This window comes from Tauraco erythrolophus, chromosome 25 (assembly GCF_009769465.1).
Source record: "Tauraco erythrolophus isolate bTauEry1 chromosome 25, bTauEry1.pri, whole genome shotgun sequence".
In the NCBI taxonomy this organism is placed as follows: domain Eukaryota; kingdom Metazoa; phylum Chordata; class Aves; order Musophagiformes; family Musophagidae; genus Tauraco; species Tauraco erythrolophus.
In genome coordinates, this window is record NC_141489.1 from 7,984,056 (window position 1) to 8,003,685 (window position 19,630).

The following is a 19,630-nucleotide window of genomic DNA, read 5'->3' on the forward strand; positions in this document are numbered from 1 at the left end:
GAGCCAGTGCTCTTTAATATTTTTGTAAATTATCTGGACACAGGAGTCGTTCAGCTTGACTATGTCCTTAGGTTACACCATCATGCCATGCAGGTACATGCAATATGTGTTTTCCTCTACATAGCTACTCCCCTCAGGCACATATAGTCTAATCTTCATTATAAAACTGCCAGGCTTTTTGTGATTCAGTGACTGTAAAATAGACATCTAAACCCAATTCAGCTCCCTGTAAAAAATACATGCATAAAGCTTCTTCTTCTGTATGCACATTACACTTCATCATCGCCAGGTCTTTGTTACACTTCCTCTCACTACAGCCACAAAGACATTTCTTCAAGATAGAACAGAACAGAGCTCTATTGTCACCCTAAGATCATAGTGCAAATTCTCCTGGAAACCAGAAAGAGGCATAAGAAAGACAAAAATATAGTTTTAAGCAGCCATCATGGATTTACCAAAGTCAAACCATGCCTAACTAATCTGATAGCTGCCTATGACTGGATGACAAGCTCCTTGAATGAGTTGAGCTCAGTGGATTATTTTTACCTTAGCTTTAAGAAAACTTCCACCATAACCTGTCATTGGGAAGATGGGTCTCGAAGAGGTGAATTATAAATTGACTGAAAAACTGACTAGATTGCAGAGTTGAGCAGATGATGATAAACAGTACAACCAGTGTCATTCCTTATAAACTGAATCTGTTGCTGAAACTTTAGAATTTTCACTGAAAACCTGGACAATTGCATGCTATGGATGCTCAGCTAATTCAGAGGTTGTAAAAAATTAGGGAGAGTTTTGGATATGTTGTATGGCACAGCTGCTATTCAGAGGCACCTCAAAAGGCTGGGGAAATGGACCGACAGGAGTCTCATGAAGTTCAGCAAAGAAAAATGCGAAGTCCCACATCTGAACAAAATAAACCTCTCGAGCAACAGGACACGCTGGTGCCTGACTGATTATGAAAGAACCTTGCAGAAAAGCATCTGAGGATCCTGGCTGACAGCAAACTGAAGTCAGTAGTGTGCCCTTACAGCAAAGGCAACCAACCACATCATGGGCTGTATTCCTAAGACTGTAGCCAGTGGGATGGTGGAAGAGATTCTTCTCCTTTATTAAACACTTCAAGGTCTGCAGTATTGTGTCCAGTCTGAGGTTCCCAAGATATAAAATATGGACATATGGAGTGGAGGGAATCTAGTGAAAGACCACCAAGCTGATATGGAGAACAATACATACAGGAAAATGCTGAGAGAGCAATACTTGTTTATCCTTAAGAAGTCAAGGCCCAGGGGAGCTCTCATTGTCTACAACTCTCTAGTTTAGTCCTGCCTTTATACTTAATCATCTCAACAGATCTCTAGACACTGTTCTTATGTTGTTTAGAGACCTATTCAGTGTCCAGAATAGATGTCTTATTATTTTGGGCACCAGACTATATAGCACTGGTAGATATGGCACGGGTTCGATGCAAAGCTAGTGTCCTTCTGGAACAAAAACTAGAGGACAGCCAGGGTATGCAAAGTCATTTCAAGAGGTAATAAGCACCCATGACTGTGCAACTGGTTCAGGTTCTAGAACTTCTTTGAGAATGCTGAAAGTTGAGATATCTTCTGCTCCTACTTACATGTTTGAACCTAGAGTCAAATCTCATTCATAAAGTTAAGTTAGATGAATATCAACCAGCTGTGCTAAGTTGCAGCCCTATAATTTATCTGCATGTTTAAAGGCAAGCATGAAGTTGAACTTGTCCTCCAAGTGGCATTTTCATAGTCATTAAACACAGCTTGTCAATCAGCAATCAGATAGTGGTTCTACTGAACTGAGCCCATACCAGGTTGAGTCCATGTTGTTATCATTAATCTCTCTGTGTTTCACTATAAAGCGCTATTCATCTGGCAGTCTCTGTATAAAGTCTACATTGACTATTCAGTGAATGTAGGTTAGGACTATTCTGCTATGGAAAACTGTTTCTTTCTTCAAAGAAAACAGCAGCGCTACTGCGGTTCCAATCAGTTAACAGCACAGTTGACTTAGATTCAAAGATGAAGCATCTCTGCCCTCCTACTCTATCCACATGGTTCAGTACTCTGAAACTATTGCACCAGTCTTGGCATGTTTACTTGTCTCATTTTGTCTACTCTCCATCCCTTACATGCAGCGTAGAAACTCAGTGCCATGTAGAAGCATAAACATGACAGGCTGTAGGATAATTCTCAGCTGTATTATAAAAAGTGTGAACTTTTAGATTAACTTTAAAAACTATTACAGTATTTCCAGCCTAGTGAAGGGCCACAGGAAGGCTATAGCATCCCAGGAGCTTGTGTTTGGAAATGCATGAATCTTGCTTGCAACTTAATGAGACATGGATGGAATTGCATCTGAAGTGTTTTAATCACAGTGTCATTCAGAATACACAAACTAATAAAAAGGAGTCCTTAAAAGCAGTGTATACTAAGATCCATGAGGGAAACTGGGAAGATCACGTTGCTGTTGTGAAACAGAGAAGTGACAGCCAATAGCACACACAACACACTGACAGAAGACCTGGGTGAATAGACACAAAAGGCCTTTGGAGTAGGTCACAATAAAGGGATTGCTCATTGGTATGGCCAGCCGGGTCACATGGAGCCCAGTCATGAATGTTATCAGTGTCTCACACTGAGATGTGTTTAGCAAAATGGCCTGTCGTGGGTGAGGTTGAACTCCCTCACACAGCCGGTCACTCACCCTCCCCCACCCCCAGGAATGAGGGAGAGAATTAAAGGAGAAACGGGAAACCCGTGGGTTGAGATAAGAACAATTTAATACAGATGATTTAATACAGTGTAGGTGCTCACCACCCCCTCTTATCCGCAGCCCGTCTCGTCCCGAAGCTGCAATCCCGGACGAACGCGAGGCCCCGAAATAGAGAGGGGCAGAGAGAGAGAGAGAGAGAGAGAGAGAGAGAGAGCACTCCGAGAGTGGGAGTGCTGGGAGAGAGAGAAAAAGAAAGAAAAACAATAGAGCAAAAGCGCAGCAAGCGCGAAAGAGCAGAAGCGGCGAAAGAGCCAAAGCGCAAAACCCTTCTGTGCGGCTGCCCCTCACTTTTATACTGGACATGACGCTGCATGATATGGAATACTGATTGGCCAGTTTGGCCTCAATCTTAAGTTCCACACAAATCACAAGGGGAATCGTGTCCCCCCTGTCCTGGCTATGCTCCCCCCTTATCCCGCCGTGCTTCTGCACTCCGGCACGCTGAAAAGTCCTTGGAGTCTCACGTCCAACCACAAACATCAGCTTGCTATCAGCATTCTTCTCAGAGTGAGCCTCTGAGTAAAACCAAAACACGGAGCTCTTCTGGCTGTTAAAAAAGAAGAGCTAACTCTGTCCCAGCTAAAACCAGGACATGGCCACAGATCACTCCCTAGAGTAAATTAATTTAGAGGTGCAAATGTTGACAAAGGCAGCAGAGATGCAGCCACTGACTCCTAAAATAGACAAAATTCTGAAACAACTGTATGTTCATTTCCATTCAAACTAATACACAGTGACTTCAGAATTTATAAGAACAGAAATTAATGAAAATATCCTAAAAATGGGAAAAAATATTATTTACAGTGATCAGGATTTAAAGTCTTCAATTTATTCAGAGAATTTATTTCAGTCTTCCTTAAGAATTTGGGCTTCTTTCATTCCACTACGAACATTTTTTTTCTTTTGCTGTTGCTCTTTTCCAGGAGGATTAATTCAGGTTCCTAAGCACAGGCTTCTTGTAGAATATACAATACTGTGGAGTGCCTGGGACCTCCCTTTTTGGATAGGCATATATGATACAGGAACTGCAGAAGAGACTCTTCCTTTTAGCATCATATTTGTAGATCGAGCAGAACACCCAAGGTCTCTAAAACGTTAGGCATGTGCCTATAGCTAGACACATGCGTCTCACCTTAGCTGTCAGACATTGCCTGGAATTGGATCACATGCTCTTAATAGAACATTTCAATTGTATTCTCAAAGCCATTGATGTATGGTATCGCAGACATGTCTTTTTGTTCCCTGAAGTGCCTGTGAGTCAAATCAATAACTTCGTTGTGCATAAGCCTTCATCAGCAAAGAAAGATCATTTGAAGGTAACAGGTAGAAAGGTGATTTCTTATTGAGGATGAGTGGTCATATGTGTTATGAGTTACCAGCATTATGATTGCAGTTCTGACTAAATGCAACCTAAATCTTAAAACCTTTCCTTCTAATCCTGACACTTACACTTTGTCTATAAGAAACTATCTTAAAGGTGGACAGCAATGGATTGAGAGACCCTGGGGGCAGTCTGTCTAACACTGAAGATTTTTTTCAAAGCCCCTTTTACCTCCTGGTTCCTCAGACAGTAAATGAAGGGATTGAGCATGGGAGTTACAATAGTGTACACAAGTGACACCAGCTTATTTAAGTCAAAAGGGTGGATTCGCTTGGGCCGGGCATACATGAACAGAGTGGCTGAAAAGAAGACAATGACTACAGTGAGGTGAGAAACACAGGTGGAGAAGGCTTTCTTCCTGCCCTGGGCTGTGTGGATATGCAGAATTGTGCTGATGATGCACATATAGGAGATAATCGTAACAGAGAGAGGAACCAGCAAGATAAGCAAGGCCAGGATGAAATCCACTATTTCAGCCATTGTCATGTCAGCACATGACATGTTCAGCAAGGGGCTGATGTCACAGAAGAAGTGGTTGATGACATTGGACCCACAAAAAGACACCTGAGAGATGAAAAACACTTTCAACATGGAGGCAAAGAAGCCAATGAGCCAGGAGAACGTGGCTAGTTGCATGCAGAGCCAATGGTTCATGATGACTGGATAGCGCAGGGGAATGCAGATGGCCACATAACGATCATAAGCCATGACTGAAAGGAGGACACACTCAGTACAAATAAGCGAGGTGAAGAAGTAAAGCTGGGCCATACAGCCTCCAAAAGATATACTCTTGCTTTCGACAAGAAAACTCACTAGCAGTTTGGGGACAGTGACTGAGATGTACCAAGCCTCCAGGAAGGAGAGGTTGCTGAGAAAGAAATACATGGGCTTGTGAAGCTGATGGTTCATCTTTATCAAGAGAATTATGAGTATATTTTCCAAGATAGTCAGTATGTAGGCCACCAGGAATATCACAAAGAGCAACATCTGAAGTTCCAAGATAGTCGGAAATCCCAAGAGGATAAATTCCCGGAATTTCGTGCTGTTTTTCTGCTTCATGGCTAAGGGCATCAAGCTTAAAAAAAAAAAGGAAAGACAAAAAAAAGAGAGAATAATATGGAATATTTTTTAAATCAAAGAAATAGTGAGAAGAACTGAAGAGGAAGAAAAGAAAAAATGGCAAATTGAAAAGAAGAAAGGAAGAATGATAATGATAAAAAAGGAAAAAACATAAGGAGGGGGGGAAAAGAAAGAACATTATTACATTCAGATTGTATACCATTTTGAAGATATAAGAAGGAAATTCAATAAGGTATTTTGATACCTGGTTCATAATTAGTCATCTGGATTATTATTGAAATCCACGGGTGTTGAAGGCCCATGTAACAGCAGAATGCCCTTTCTTTTTAACTTGCAGAGGATACTGGATATTCAGGATGCATCTGCATGACTTAGGCAACTGGGCTTAGTTCTGCAAAGCCAAGTCATTCCTGTCCTGTCTGTAGAGTACAGCTTGGTTCCAGCTATATTTTCCCAGCATAGAAAGTCTCAAGACATTCACCAAATGAAACAGGTATTTCCAGAGAGAAATAAGTATTATTCAAAGTAAAGCTCTCAGGGAAGATTAATCACGTTTTGGAGGAATGTATTTTTCTGTCTGCGTCTCTTCTCCTCCCTATTTTTCCATTTCTCAATCTATTCACCTTTGTTAAAAATTTGTCAAAATAATTTTCATATATAATTTTCATTTTTTGCAGGTCAAAGCTGAAAAGAAAAAAAAATCTTCTCAAACTGTAAAATGCGCATTTATCTCCTTTAACCTTACCATCTTCTAATCTAGGAAAATAAACACTTTTTCATCTTTTTTTTTAAAGCTGTATTAGTGTAAAGTTTTATTTAATGTTAAAAGTAAAGAAACAAACCACCTCTTCCCCCCTACTCAGAATTATTGAAGCGTGTAATATACTAGTTCTTCAGTCATGGAAGAAAATTCATCTTCCTAAAACAATTCATTGACACTGATACACCAGCTCAGATACTGTTCATTTAAAACCTTTTGTAGCTTCAGAAGCAGTAATATAAACTGTGATCGAAGACTTGTAATGTGCCAGCTCATATAACTTTGTAATCATATTACTGTTAGCTTTTACTACCATGAGAAATTTCACAGGTCTAAGGAGAAGCAGAAAAGTAATTTTGGAAATTCCCCCTAAAAAACCACAAGTGTTGATAAAGCAGAACATGAACTGCAAAATTTTGTCTTTTTTTTTTCTTAGCACAAAGAACATTATTAACCGATTTGTCTCCATACTACATGTATTCAGTAGTTCCTGACCTGGCCAGTATTAGTTCTGCCTATAAATCTGGGGATATCTAAGTGTTTCAAATTTCAAATTGTTCATCTTACATATCAGTCAAATCTCTAAATAAGCAACTGCAAGGGAGGGATATTTCTTTCACTAAGTCAATTCTCTGTCCCTTGAACTGGAGTAAATACCTGAGCTATCTTAGCATCAGAAGACTACATTGAGAAGCCGTAAATCATCTGCTGAAATTTAGACAGCCATCAGGTTGGTTATCTATTATACAACATACTCAGCTTGTCTTCTTTCTAGGGAATGTAGATATACAGGCATTTCAAGGTAATGCTGCTCTCTTTGAGAGAAAAAGGTCTAAAACAGGTCAGATGGATCATTCCATAGCCATATCTATTTCTCTCTTCCTTGACTCTAAAAGTGCATGTCAACAAGCAGCTCAGAAACCTAGATGTGTCACTCAGTGTAGTTCATATGTAAGCTCTAGATGTTGAAATGCCAGTGGATTAATTCCTCCTTGGAAGGAGATGATCACCCTATAAAAATTCCTGAAGAAGAATAACAGTGAAAAACTTCTTTCTCCTACCTTCACACCACTTCAGTAGTGCTTGTGGTCCCATTCATGGACTGGTTAGGAAAGACAACCCTTCTCCATGATTTACTTGGAAAAACATCAAACCAAGTGGTAGAAGTTCTGTAAAACATACTGACATGATTGCTTCTTATGTGTTCACAAAAAAGCAGTTGAGTATAAGTTCATAAGATATAAGTAATTACTCATGGGATTCGGTGTTTACTTGGCCTTTGTGTAACTGAGGTATTCAAGAAGGAAACTCATGAAGATTAATTATAGCTTTCTGAGTCTCTCTCTGCAGCACTTCCAGTTCATGAAACAAAACAATAACCTAACTTAGCTGCTGTGAAACATTTTCTGGAGATGACTATTCCTCAGTTACCTACTAGTGATTTTTCCTATGAAAAAGCTACTGACAGAGGTTTCTCAGGAAGGTATGAAAACTATACACTATATATCTGCACCTGAGTAATTTATTATCTGTTACTGTGCCTACATAATCAACTAACTGTGTTTTCACAAAGCATATCACCCTGGAAATGGAACTAATCTGTCTACACATTCATGTTTCTTGGCCATTTCAGAAACATGCATGGGTTTTCAGATCTCACTCGAGACCTTCGGCAAGACCTTTGGCAAGACCTTAACCTTTCCGGAGAGAAAGCAAGCTGCCCTACCAAATCTCAAATATGAACAGACATCTCTATCCATGTAAGACAATGTCTTCGTGTAAGAGTCTGCTGCTTTGTTAGTTCATAACCTCTTTGTCTCTCAGCTGTAGCAGAGCCAACTAGTTCCCCTTTAGACCAGATCAAAATGTAACTCCATGACTAGTTTCCTCTAATTAGTGTTGCAAGGTTTCTCTGGCCTACAAATTCCTCAAGCACTGTATCCTCAGTATTTGTTCCTTCACACGATACACGACACCTAACATCGTGCTGAAAACATAGCTAAGAAAAGTTCAGTACAAGTCTGTTATTATTTGAGTTTTTCAAATTAAACGTCAGGGAAAATAAATTCCTCAGAATCACAAGGAGTCCATTGTGAATTAAACCAGTCACCAGGCTACAGCCATGCAGAATGGATGTCAAAGATCTCAGGAGGCAACAGACTTAGAGCAGCCTGGATAAAATATAATAATAAATAGAGAGAGCTGGAGGCATTAATATTGTACCTGCACTAGAGTTAGTAGACAGCCCAGAACTCTTTCTCAAAACTAAAATCTAAATTCTCGAGATTCACTTAAAATTCCATAGACATTTATCAGATATATTATTAAGATTGGAGATGAAGATGTATTTTGCTTACTGAGAGAATGAAATGCCTGCTGTTTATAGAAAAATATGGGTTTTGGTGGAGTTTGTGTGTGTGTGTTTGTATGACTGCATATATTAAAATGCCTCGGTGCAAACGCACGCAGCATGGGGAATAAACAAGAGTTACAGGTGTGTGCGTGACTGCAGGGCTATGATCTTATTGACATCATGGAGACATGTGGGATGATGACTGGAGTGTCAGAATGGAAGGATCCAGGCTCTTTAGGAAGGACAGGCAGGGGAGATGAGGAGGAGGTGTCGCTCTATGTGTAAGGGTTTGTAGATGATGGTCTGTGTAGGGCCACGATGGAAAATTACTAACTGGACTCAGCTGTGAGAATGTGACCTTGAAAAAGGGAGCTGGGAGGGTCGTTACTGAACAACATGTTGCGATCTGAAAAGCACGCTGTTAATAGCAGAGCACTTACCTGACAGCCTTGTCACACGCACTGGCCACACGTGCAGCAACGCCCCGTCAGTGCCTTTCTATAGACTCTGTTGAGGATATAAAGGGGCAGCTCAGAATGGAGAGGAGGAAGCTACAGAGCTTCTGTGAACAGACAGGGGACGACCTGAAGGTGCTGTGCCTGCCTCCCTTCTCTGCAACGACCCCGCTGATTGACACCCTCCTGCTCGGCGGAGTCTCAGGCGTAGTTGGGATGGTAAGACTCTCAGAAAGGGAAACAGTAATGCCAGTAACTGCTTCTGCACGGCTATACCAGAGCACTAAACACCGTTGTGTGTTTGCTAGTGACTGCTTTTTGCAAAGCTGTGACAGAACAATAAATACTGTTGTGTTTTTCCATAAAAATCGAGTGTTGGATAAACTTCGTGCATAGGAATCCTTTGAACTGGTTACACTCTCTATGTTAAAGACTGCCTGGAAAGTATAGAGCTCCACCTGGGGATGGATGAGGAGCCAACTGAGAGCTTCTGGGTTAGGGTTCAAGGGAGAGCAGTGACAGCTGACATTGTAGTGGGGTTCTGCTACAGGCCACCTGACCAGAAAGACCAAGTGGATGAGGCCTTCTGCAGACAGATAGGAGTAGCCTCACATTCACAAGCCTTGGTCCTCATGGGACACTTCAACCACCCTGACACCTGTTGGAGGGACAACATAGCAGAGCATAGGCAATCCAGGAGTTTCCTGGAATGCACTGATGATAGAGAAACTAAGGAGAGGTGCTATGCTGGACCTTGTTCTCACCAACAAGGAGAGGCTGGTGGGGAACTTGATGCTCAAGGACAGCTTTGGCTGCAGTGACCATGAAATGGTGGAGTTCAAGATTCGTAGGGAGGGAAGCTTAGCAAGCTCACTACCCCGGATTTCAGGAGAGCAAATTTCGGCCTCTTCAAGGATCTACTTGTTAGAATATCATGGGAGAAAGACCTGAAAGGAAGAGGGGTCCAAGAAAGCTGGCTAATATTCAGGAATCACCTCCTCCAAGCTCAGGAACGGTGAAACCCAACAAAGAGGAAGTCAGGCAAAAACACCAGGAGGCCTGCATGGATGAACAAGGAGCTCCTGGACCAACTCGGACACAAAAAGGAAGCTTACAGAGGGTGGAAGCAAGGACAGGTAGCCTGGGAAGAATACAGGGAAATTGTCCAAGCAACCAGAGATCAGGCTAGGAAAACTAAAGCCCTGATAGAGTTAAATCAGGCCAGAGACATCAAGGGCAACAAGAAAAACTTCTGTAGATATGTCAGTGATAAAAAGAGATCTAGGGAAAATGTAGGCCCTCTCCGGAAGAAAACGGGTGACCTGGCCACCCAGGATATGGAGAAGGCTGAGGTTCTCAATGACTTCTTTGCCTCAGTCTTCACTGGCAAGAGCTCCAGCTGCACAGCCCAAGGCACAGAAGGCAAAGGCAGGGACTAGGAGAATGAAGAACTGCCCACTGTAGGAGAAGGTCAGGTTCAAGACCATCTAAAGAACCTGAAGATGGACAAGTCCATGGGACCTGATGAGATTCATCCACGAGTCCTGAGGGAACTGGCGGATAAAGTTGCTAAGCCTCTATCCATCATATCTGAGAAGTCGTGGCAATCTGGTGAAGTTCTCAATGACTGGAAAAGGGGAAACATAGCCCCCATCTTTAAAAAGGGAAAAAAAGACGTCCCAGGGAACTACAGGCCAGTCAGTCTCACCTCTGTGCCCGGTAAGATCATGGAGCAGATCCTCCTGGTGTCTATGCTAAGGCAGAAGAGAAAAAAGGGGGTGACTGGTGACAGTCAACATGGTTTCCTTAGGCGCAAATCCTGCCTGACAAATTTTGTGGCATTTTATGACATGTTTACAGCATTGGTGGGTAAGGGAAGAGCAACTAACATTGTCTACCTGGACTTGTCCAAAGCATTTGATACTGTCCCCTCTACTCTTCTCTCATGAAACCCCATTTGCAGTGCTGTGTTCAGTTCTGAGATCCCCAGCACAAGAAGGACATGGAGCTGGTGGAGCAGGTCCAGAGGAGGGCCACGAAGATGATCCAAGGGCTGGAGCACCTCTCCTTTGAAGACAGGCTGAGAGAGTTGGGGCTGTTCAGCCTGGAGAAGACTCTGGGAAGATCTTCTAGTAGCCTTCTAGTTCCTAAAGGGGCCTACAAGAAAGCTGGAGAGGGACATTTTACAAGGGCATATAGTGATAGAACAAGAGGCAATGGGTTTAAACTGAAAGAGAGATTGCAACTAGATAGAAGGAAGAAATTTTTTGCATTGAGGGTGGTGAGGCACTGGAACAGGTTGCCCAGAGAAGTTGTGGCTGCTCCATCCCTGAAAGTGTTCAAGGCCAGGTTGGATGAGGCTTTGGGCAACCTGGTGCAGTGGAGGGTGTTCCTGCCTGTGGCAGGGGGGTTGGAACTAGATTTAGTTTGTACCGCTCCGTTTGTACTGCTCTCTTTTTATACATATTATTGTTGGTTTTACTATTTTCTCGGGATTTTTTACACTGTTTTTTTTACACTAGATTTTTTAAGGTCCCTTCCAACCTAAACCATTCTATGATTCTATATACCGCCAGAATTATTTAGACCACTACCTTATATTAGTTACCCAGTTTTATGATGCCTATATTAGGTGATATGACTCCTATATTTAGAAGAAGTTTTATAACTCTTAGGTTGTTGCTATTCCACCTCTGTTGATTGCAAGGAAATTTAGGTCTTATCAAATACCAGATTCAACAATTCAAATATGCAATTAAAGTAGGTCAAATTCATCTGAGAGCTAAACCCATTCCTTTCTCTAAACTCTCTTGCTCACCCTGTGTAATGGAAAATAACATCAAATTTCACCTTTGTAGGTGGGCGCTATCTCATGTGCAGACATACACATCTGAGGCATTCAGCAAAACTTTTTCATAAAAGTGTCATTTGACTCCTCATTCCTCATGATTTAACATTGGAGTGACTATAGTATAAATTATGGAAAACTGTTGAGATTGAAGGAGTGTATGCTCCTGGGTCAGACATACGTGAACAGGGTCATTAAGAAGATGACTACCTCAGTGTCGTGCTTTAGCCCAGGCGGCAGCTAAACAACCACGCTGCCGCTCGCTCACTCCTCCCCCCCCCGGCAGGATGGGAGAAGAAAATTGGAAGAAACAGAGTAAAACACATGGGTTGGGATAAGGACAGTTTAATAAAACACTGTAAAAAAACGGGAAAAGAATAAAAACAAGTATTTAATAAAACAGTGTAAAAAACTGTGTCCTAGTTTTAGCTGGGACAGAGTTAGCTCTTCTTTTTAGCAGCCAGAAGAGCTCCGTGTTTTGGTTTTACTCAGAGGCTCGCTCTGAGAAGAATGCTGATAGCAAGCTGATGTTTGTGGTTGGACGTGAGACTCCAAGGACTTTTCAGTGTGCCGGAGTGCAGGAACACGGTGGGATAAGGGGGGAGCATAGCTGGGACAAGGGGGCCACGATTCCCCTTGTGATTTGTGGTGGAACTTAAGATTGAAGCCAAACTGGCCAATCAGTATTCCATATCATGCAGCATCATGCCCAGTATAAAAGTGAGGGGCAGCCGGACAGAAGGGCTTTGGCGCTTTTGCTCTTTCGCACTTGCTGCGCTTTTGCTCTATTGTTTTTCTTTCTTTTTCTCTCTCTCCCAGCACTCCCACTCTCGGAGCACTCTCTCTCTCTCTCTCTCTCTGCCCCTCTCTATTTCGGGGCCTCGCGTTCGTCCGGGATTGCAGCTTCAGGACGAGACGGGCTTCGCATACGAGGGGGTGGTGAGCATCTACACTGTGTATTAAATCATCTGTATTAAATTGTTCTTATCTCAACCCACGGGTTTCCCGTTTCTCCTTTAATTCTCTCCCTCATTCCTGGGGGTGGGGGAGGGGGAGTGACTGGCTGTGTGTGGGGGGGGTTCAGCCTAACCCACAAGAAACTGAGAAAAGAGTAAAAACAACAATAATAAAACAGTGTAAAAAACCCCGAGAAAATAGTAAAAGCAACAATAATATCTATAAAAAGAGAGCAGTACAAACGGAGCGGTACAAACGCGCACCGCGCCGACCGCGGAACACGGAGGCTGGAACCGCCCCGCGGATCGGGTCCAATCGCGATCAGAACAAGCCCCTCCCTCAGCGAGCTCCCTCACTGTACAGTCCCAGGGCTCATCAGCAGCCCTCTGACTAATTCCGGCCAGCTGCCCGAGCTGTGCCCCCTCCCATTTTTCCTGTGGAAGGTTAACTCTATCCCAGCCAAACCCAAGACGCTCGGTCAGGTGAGAAACACAGGTGGAGAAGGCTTTCTGTCTACAGCTGCATACATTGGAAATCCACACGTACTCAGCTGAATAGATCTCTGGAGTCTACTGACTGCCTTGACTGTGTACTGTTGAGCTTCCAATGCCATATAATGGCCTCAGATACATGAAATGTTGAAATAAGGCTGACAGGTATGACACAAGAATTACAGCAGATTTGTTCCCATCTGGAGTAGCAGCTGGAACTCATAAGGAAGACCACTGAACAGTTTGAATAACACTTTAAGTCCAGCCTTTTCACCTGAATCAAAAACTAGGGCTAAGTGTTATGACCCTAATGGAAATGTAGGTACTTAGGAGGGGATTCGGTTATCTAGAGAGGTGTTTAATTTCAGATTCTGTGGTATTTTATGTAGTTTTCAGTAGCATTTGCAGAAGTTACATGTTTCCATTAAGTTCTGTGTTAAATCTGTCAGCCCATGAAGGTATGTTTATTACTTTAATGACATCAGATTGTACTAACTGCCAGTGCTGAGGCAGTTGAACCCTTAGGTAGATATTTATAGACTAGGTGTAATAGCTAAACCCACCCCTAGACCTAAATAAAATTATTCGATTTCATTACAGAGATGCTAAAAAAATTTTTAAAATTTATTTTCCTCATTTACATGTCTGCCAAAATAAATATAGTTGTCAGGTAATTTTTAAATTCAATACATGTCCTGAAAATATGAGGACTGTACTGAAGATCACCTTAATGTGCAGATTGACTCAGGAAAAGCAATCCTTTACCACTGGTGCCTAAACAAAACCATAATCTTCATTTCTGTGAAAGTAAAAGTCTTATTAGACACTCACAGGATTCAAATTCAGTTGGAAGATTATCTTCCAAGTATTATATTAGTGATCAGACTCAGAAACTCTGGAGACAGCACCTGTGTCACACAAGACCTTCCGTAAAGTGTCTTTTACTTCCTGATTCCTCAGGCAGTATATTAATGGATTTAGCATTGGAGTCACTATAGTATAAATCATGGAAATCAGTTTGTTGAGATCCAAGGAGGGTATACACCTGGGTCTGGCATATATGAAGAGGGTGGCTGAGAAGAAGATGGTGATCACAGTCAGGTGGGAAACACAGGTGGAAAAGGCTTTCTTCCTGTTCCGGGCCATGGAAGTGCACAAAGTGGTGCTGATGATGCACATGTAAGAAATTATGATGACAAAGAGGGGGATGAACAGAATAAGCAAAGCAAAGATGAAGTCCACCGTCTCTGCAACTAATTGCTCAGTGCAAGAGAGGTTGAGCAAAGGGCTGATGTCACAGTAGAAGTGGTTGATGACATTGGGGCCACAGAAAGAGAGCTGCGAAATGAAAAAGACCTTTAGCATAGATGTCAGAAAGCCAACCAGCCAAGAGCCCACGGCCAGCTGCATACAGACTTTGTGGTTCATGATGACTGGGTAGCGAAGGGGGTGGCAGATGGCCACATAACGGTCGTAGGCCATGACAGCAAGGAGGACACATTCAGTACAGACCAGAGCAATGAAGAAGTAGAGCTGGACCATACAACCTGTAAAGGAGATATTCTTATTCTTCACCAGAAAGTTGATCAGCAATTTAGGAACAGTGATGGTGATGTACCAGGCCTCTAGGAAAGATAGATGGCCTAAGAAAAAGTACATGGGCTTGTGGAGTTGGTGGTTTCTTCTGATTAAAGTGATGATGACTATGTTTTCAAGGACAGTCAACAAATACACAATGAGGAAAATTACAAACAATAGAGCCTGCAACTCCATGATGGTCGGGAATCCCAAGAGGATGAACTCATGGATGTGGCTATCATTTTTCTGCATCATGATGACCTTGAAGACCTGTAACATGTAAGGAGGAAGAAGTAAAGAAATAAGGAACCTTGCATCATCTCCTCCAAACATCCTCTCCATACTGGACTTGCAAATACACAATTTAAGTAGGCATTCCATACCAGTTATTTATTTGACATTTTTTATTATTTAACCACTCCTGAAAATTTTTGAGTCCTACAGCATTATAGGATTGGTGATTCAGATCCCGACTCCAAGAAAATGTTTAGGCTTCACTGATTTCCTCACAGGCCCTCTTACCCCCATCTTCACTTAAAAGACAGTCAAAGGGAAGAGAAAACATTATTAAATGTTCTTCTCATCTAAGTTCTGAGCTACGCCCCAGATAGTCACTAATGCCAAGAGATATCTAGATGAAAGCACAGTCTTGCTAAATGGCTGAACACATGTAAGGCAAGTTTGGCTTGCACTGTTTCGCTCTCTGTTCCCCTTTCTTTTGATTGTAAGCGGAAGAAAATAGCTGTTTGTCCTCTCAAATATAGTACTTTAAGTTTGCTAAGGTTATGGAATATATGCATTTATTTTTTTCTTTCAGAATTGAGATGGATCTGTGCACCTGAAATTTTCTCTCATTTCTTATATATTGCTTCATTGACTAGAACACTTCTCACAAATAACAGCTCTCATATAGTCTTAGAATACAATAGCTACAGTACCCATCCATCGTATTTATTTTACATTACTTGATAGAATTAGTCTTGATTTATCACAATATACCTGAAGTTTGACATTTATTCTTCTTCTTTTCCACTTCTTAGTGAAGGTTTCAAACAAAATTTTTTGACCAATTCCTGCACATTCATATCCAATAATCAACTGCCTTTCCAGAATGATGTTCAGGCTTTGTTTTTCATAAAATATTTTTCGTATAAATCATTAAGAAAAAAATCCATTAAATTATTAAATGTTACAAAAATGTCCAGATGTTTTCATTACATGTACATAACTACTGCCAAATAAAGTGACAGAATATAAAATATAATTTTATCTCAAAGGGTGTTTTTCACATTTCCTAGCTTACCCTATTTTAGTAACTTGGTGTAGCCACTTTCCATGAGATTTGTGGGATTTAATTTAAGCTGTGGTAAATGCTGACAGGTAAGGCAAGTAACTTGGTTTCCAGTATAGCCAATGGAGATCTAAGCAGTACAAGAAAAAAAAACAGCCTATGTGATCTTAGCCTACTTTAGAATACAAACCGTAATTGAAAAGTACATGAACGAAAAGGATGTCAAAAAGAGAAAATAAAAGTGATGTTTACACATTCCAATATAGATTTTAAAAATTCTAAAACTACTTAATAGTACCCTTGAATATTGAGTGAAAATAATTTAATATAAAAGGGTGATTAGTTAGAGTATTTCAGGTACCTGTCACCTAATAATGGATTACTCACAGATGACATGTAAAGATAACTTCCATGTTTAGTTTTCAGAATCATTAATGACACATGAAGTTTCACTGGGTAAAAATTAAACTGACTGTTTTTTATATTCTAGTCCACTGAATGTGGAATACAAGTGCCAATTTTTATCAAATAAATATATCCACTATTTTCAGAGAACTGTTATTGCATATGATACAGAGAGGGGATGAGAGTAAGGTTATATTTAACTCACACTAGAACATTGCTTAAATTTAAGGGGAAAAACAATGGGGAAACTGTAACATTGACGTCAAAATACATGGAAATTACTATTGCTGCTGTTATTGTCACCTTCATCTCTCAATGGAGGTCACAGGGTCTTTAAAAGCATAAAACGTACAATTAAAAAGTTTTATCTTTTCTCATCTTTTGATCTATTTTATCCTCCTCTGTCTTCCTTCCTAAACAACCCTTCTTTCTTCTCTGTCTCACTTTCTTTCTTTTAGAAACTACTCATTTCCAACACTCTCTCAACTTATGTTGTTATTCTCCTAGTGTAGGTGAGACGAGACAACAAAAAAGACCTCCTACAAAGCCAGAGAAAAAGAAATTAAATGCTCTTTGTCCAAACCAGTCATCAGCATCTATGCTTCTGTTTCTCTCTTACCCCTTTGTTTTTCTCTGAATGGTTGAAAGGAGGCTGGATTGTAAATGGCTGTGAGCACACAGAGTTCCTGTAGTCCTTCTGCAGCTTCCTTCTAATGAAGGATTTCCCAGGATGGAAAATGTCACCCAGTATATTATCCTTCAAAGCCCAAGAGAACCAAGAATAAAATTAGAGAGAATAAATTCCCCTCCTTTTGTAGAACTATTGATACTTGTTTTTCTTTTTTTCCAGAGTCAATGCTGTCTATGCGATAAGACATTAGACTGGAACTCAGGACATTTCTACTCTGCTATTGGCTCGTAATCACATGATGGGTAGCTTTGACTGATAGATCTCTTCACTTATAAGTGCCTTAGTTTCTCCACAGATAAAACAGTGATTATACTGGCCTTGAAAATGACTTGAGGTTCCGCAGAGAAAGTGGTGCCCAAGCATTAAGTATCAATGATATTGCAGGTGTGAAAGACACCATTCAGAGCTCCCACCACATGCCTAGAAACTTAGAGTGAGATTCGGCTCAAAGACTAAGACACCTAAATACAAGTGACAACACTGCAAGTGTCTGTGTGTGAACTACGTGACTCAACTCCCATTATGATCAATAGGGAGAGAATCAATAGAAAAGAGTCTGGACAGTGCTTCACCTCATTCAGAAGTAGCCAGATTCTTTGGGATTCATATTCCAAAATATGCGTCTTTTCAAACAATGTTTGTATTCTTAGCCTTCAGCTAATGCTCTGTATTTTCTGAGTCGTATCTACTAGACCCATGTAGATTTCTTGGATATCCAAGGCATTAAACATCTATTCCCTTCTTCAGTGGCTAAAATAAAGTAGATGTATCCCAGACACCGATGTGTGTCTACACATTCACTTCGGGTTTGTGCTGCTGGAAAACTCACTTGTTTGAGTAAAGTTTTCATCTCTGGAAATCTGATTCTCATATAGAAGTAGAGTGCAAATAAACGTAGGCCAGGAACAGTCAGAAAGTTTGGGCCTGAGTAGGAGCCAAAGTTCAAAGTTACCACAAACAAATTTTTTAAATGGGACAAAGTTCCTTTAGAGACCAGAATTCTCAGTGTAGTCCAACTTTCATTTCAAAGCATGGACAAATAAAAATAATAAAGGAACAGTGAAACACTCCAGGGAAACCACAGTTAAGTTTTCAGGCAGGCCTGTATCTACATTGGCAAATAACTTCAATTTCTGACTTAGTCCAAAGAAACTTTGAGTCGTTCATTAAACATATCTGTATGCTTCATGCAGAGTTACAGAACACAGAACTCATATACTCTGTTTCATGCAAGTGAAACAACACTTCTCTGGACTGTAACACAGCTTGTAGTTACTTCAAATTGAAAACTTAAAGTGCCACAAGGACACCAGGCAGAGCCCAGGGAAGACCTGGGTGAAATGCTATGATGTGATATGCATGACAATCAAATTTATATGGGTTTAATCCTGTCGAATGCAGAGCCAAGTAACTTTATACCACTTGATCTGGGGGATCATGGATCAGTCAGGGTGGGATGTTATTAGAATACTTGTAGACAGACTTTGTGTTTGCTGGGTTCATTGATGCACTGATGACATACATGCCCATAGCTGGAATGATGATTTGGAGCTGCACCAAACAGAACTAAAATCATAAATAATCGACTTTGGATAGAGAACTTTGGGATGTCTGGAGACCAAAGCAGAAGGATGAAATTCAAGAAAGGTAAGTATTTGTAACTCTGATTGTGATCTGTTAGCTCTCATCCCCTCTTCCTGCTTCCCAGTGTTCTGTTCAATTAATGCTCCTTCAAGGATGTAAATACAACACAGGTGCAAGAGAACTCTGCAAGACATTCAGTCTTTTTGTGTATATGACCACTTAATTCCACTTTTATCCCTTATTTTCATGTTACCATTCCCTTACCATTTCTTTAGCCTACATCTTTCATTATTTCTCTTACACTTTCTATCTCCTAGCAATTTAAATTAATGGTAAGCTTCATCTCACTTAATTTTAAGCATGTCAGGCATAGAAACCTATACCTAATCTTGCAGCTTGATTCTTTTGATAGTTAAGAGTAAGGATCTCAGTCACATCATTTTCAGATAGATGAATGGAAGCAAATCACATGAAGACTCACAAGAGTTGTCTAGTTATCTCCGTTGAAGGTAAACATATTGCAGTCTTATTGAATAGCTCATTGTGTGAAGTTGGGTGTAAGGAGTATTTTTGTATTTCAGGCTACTGACTGACCCTGAGTTGCTAGTCTGAACCTACCTGCAAATACTGAAAAGCAGCAGGTAACTCACAGTTACTTTTTTCAATCCAACCTTCCCTGAATTATTTATGATCCACTCAGAAACCCACAGTTTTTATCTGTCCAACTACTGTAACGATATTCATGTCAGCTGCATACTTTCTATAAAATCACTAGAATCGAAAAGACTGACACCAACAGGACAGATTCATCTTATGTAAGATTTGAATCATTCTTTGAAGGCAACTGTTTTTTCCTCCAGTAAATGAAGAGGAAGACTCAGACAATAGACTTACTGTCCTAGGCATCTATTACCTCTGGTGAGTTTAGGCTACTGATTCTAAAGGTCCCCCTTATGATTA

General features: G+C 40.9%; 2 protein-coding genes across 2 annotated transcripts; both read right to left on the reverse strand.

Moving 5' to 3' along the window:
- Positions 1-4,267: 4,267 nt before the first annotated feature.
- Positions 4,268-5,236, reverse strand: LOC104380309 (olfactory receptor 6B1). The gene has a single exon (XM_009987766.1). It carries the CDS (start codon positions 5,234-5,236, stop codon positions 4,268-4,270), a length of 969 nt encoding a protein of 322 aa, XP_009986068.1.
- An 8,758-nt stretch (positions 5,237-13,994) lies between these two features.
- Positions 13,995-14,954, reverse strand: LOC104380310 (olfactory receptor 6B1). Its single transcript, XM_009987768.2, has one exon. It carries the CDS (start codon positions 14,952-14,954, stop codon positions 13,995-13,997), a length of 960 nt encoding a protein of 319 aa, XP_009986070.2.
- Between the last annotated feature and the right edge of the window lie 4,676 nt (positions 14,955-19,630).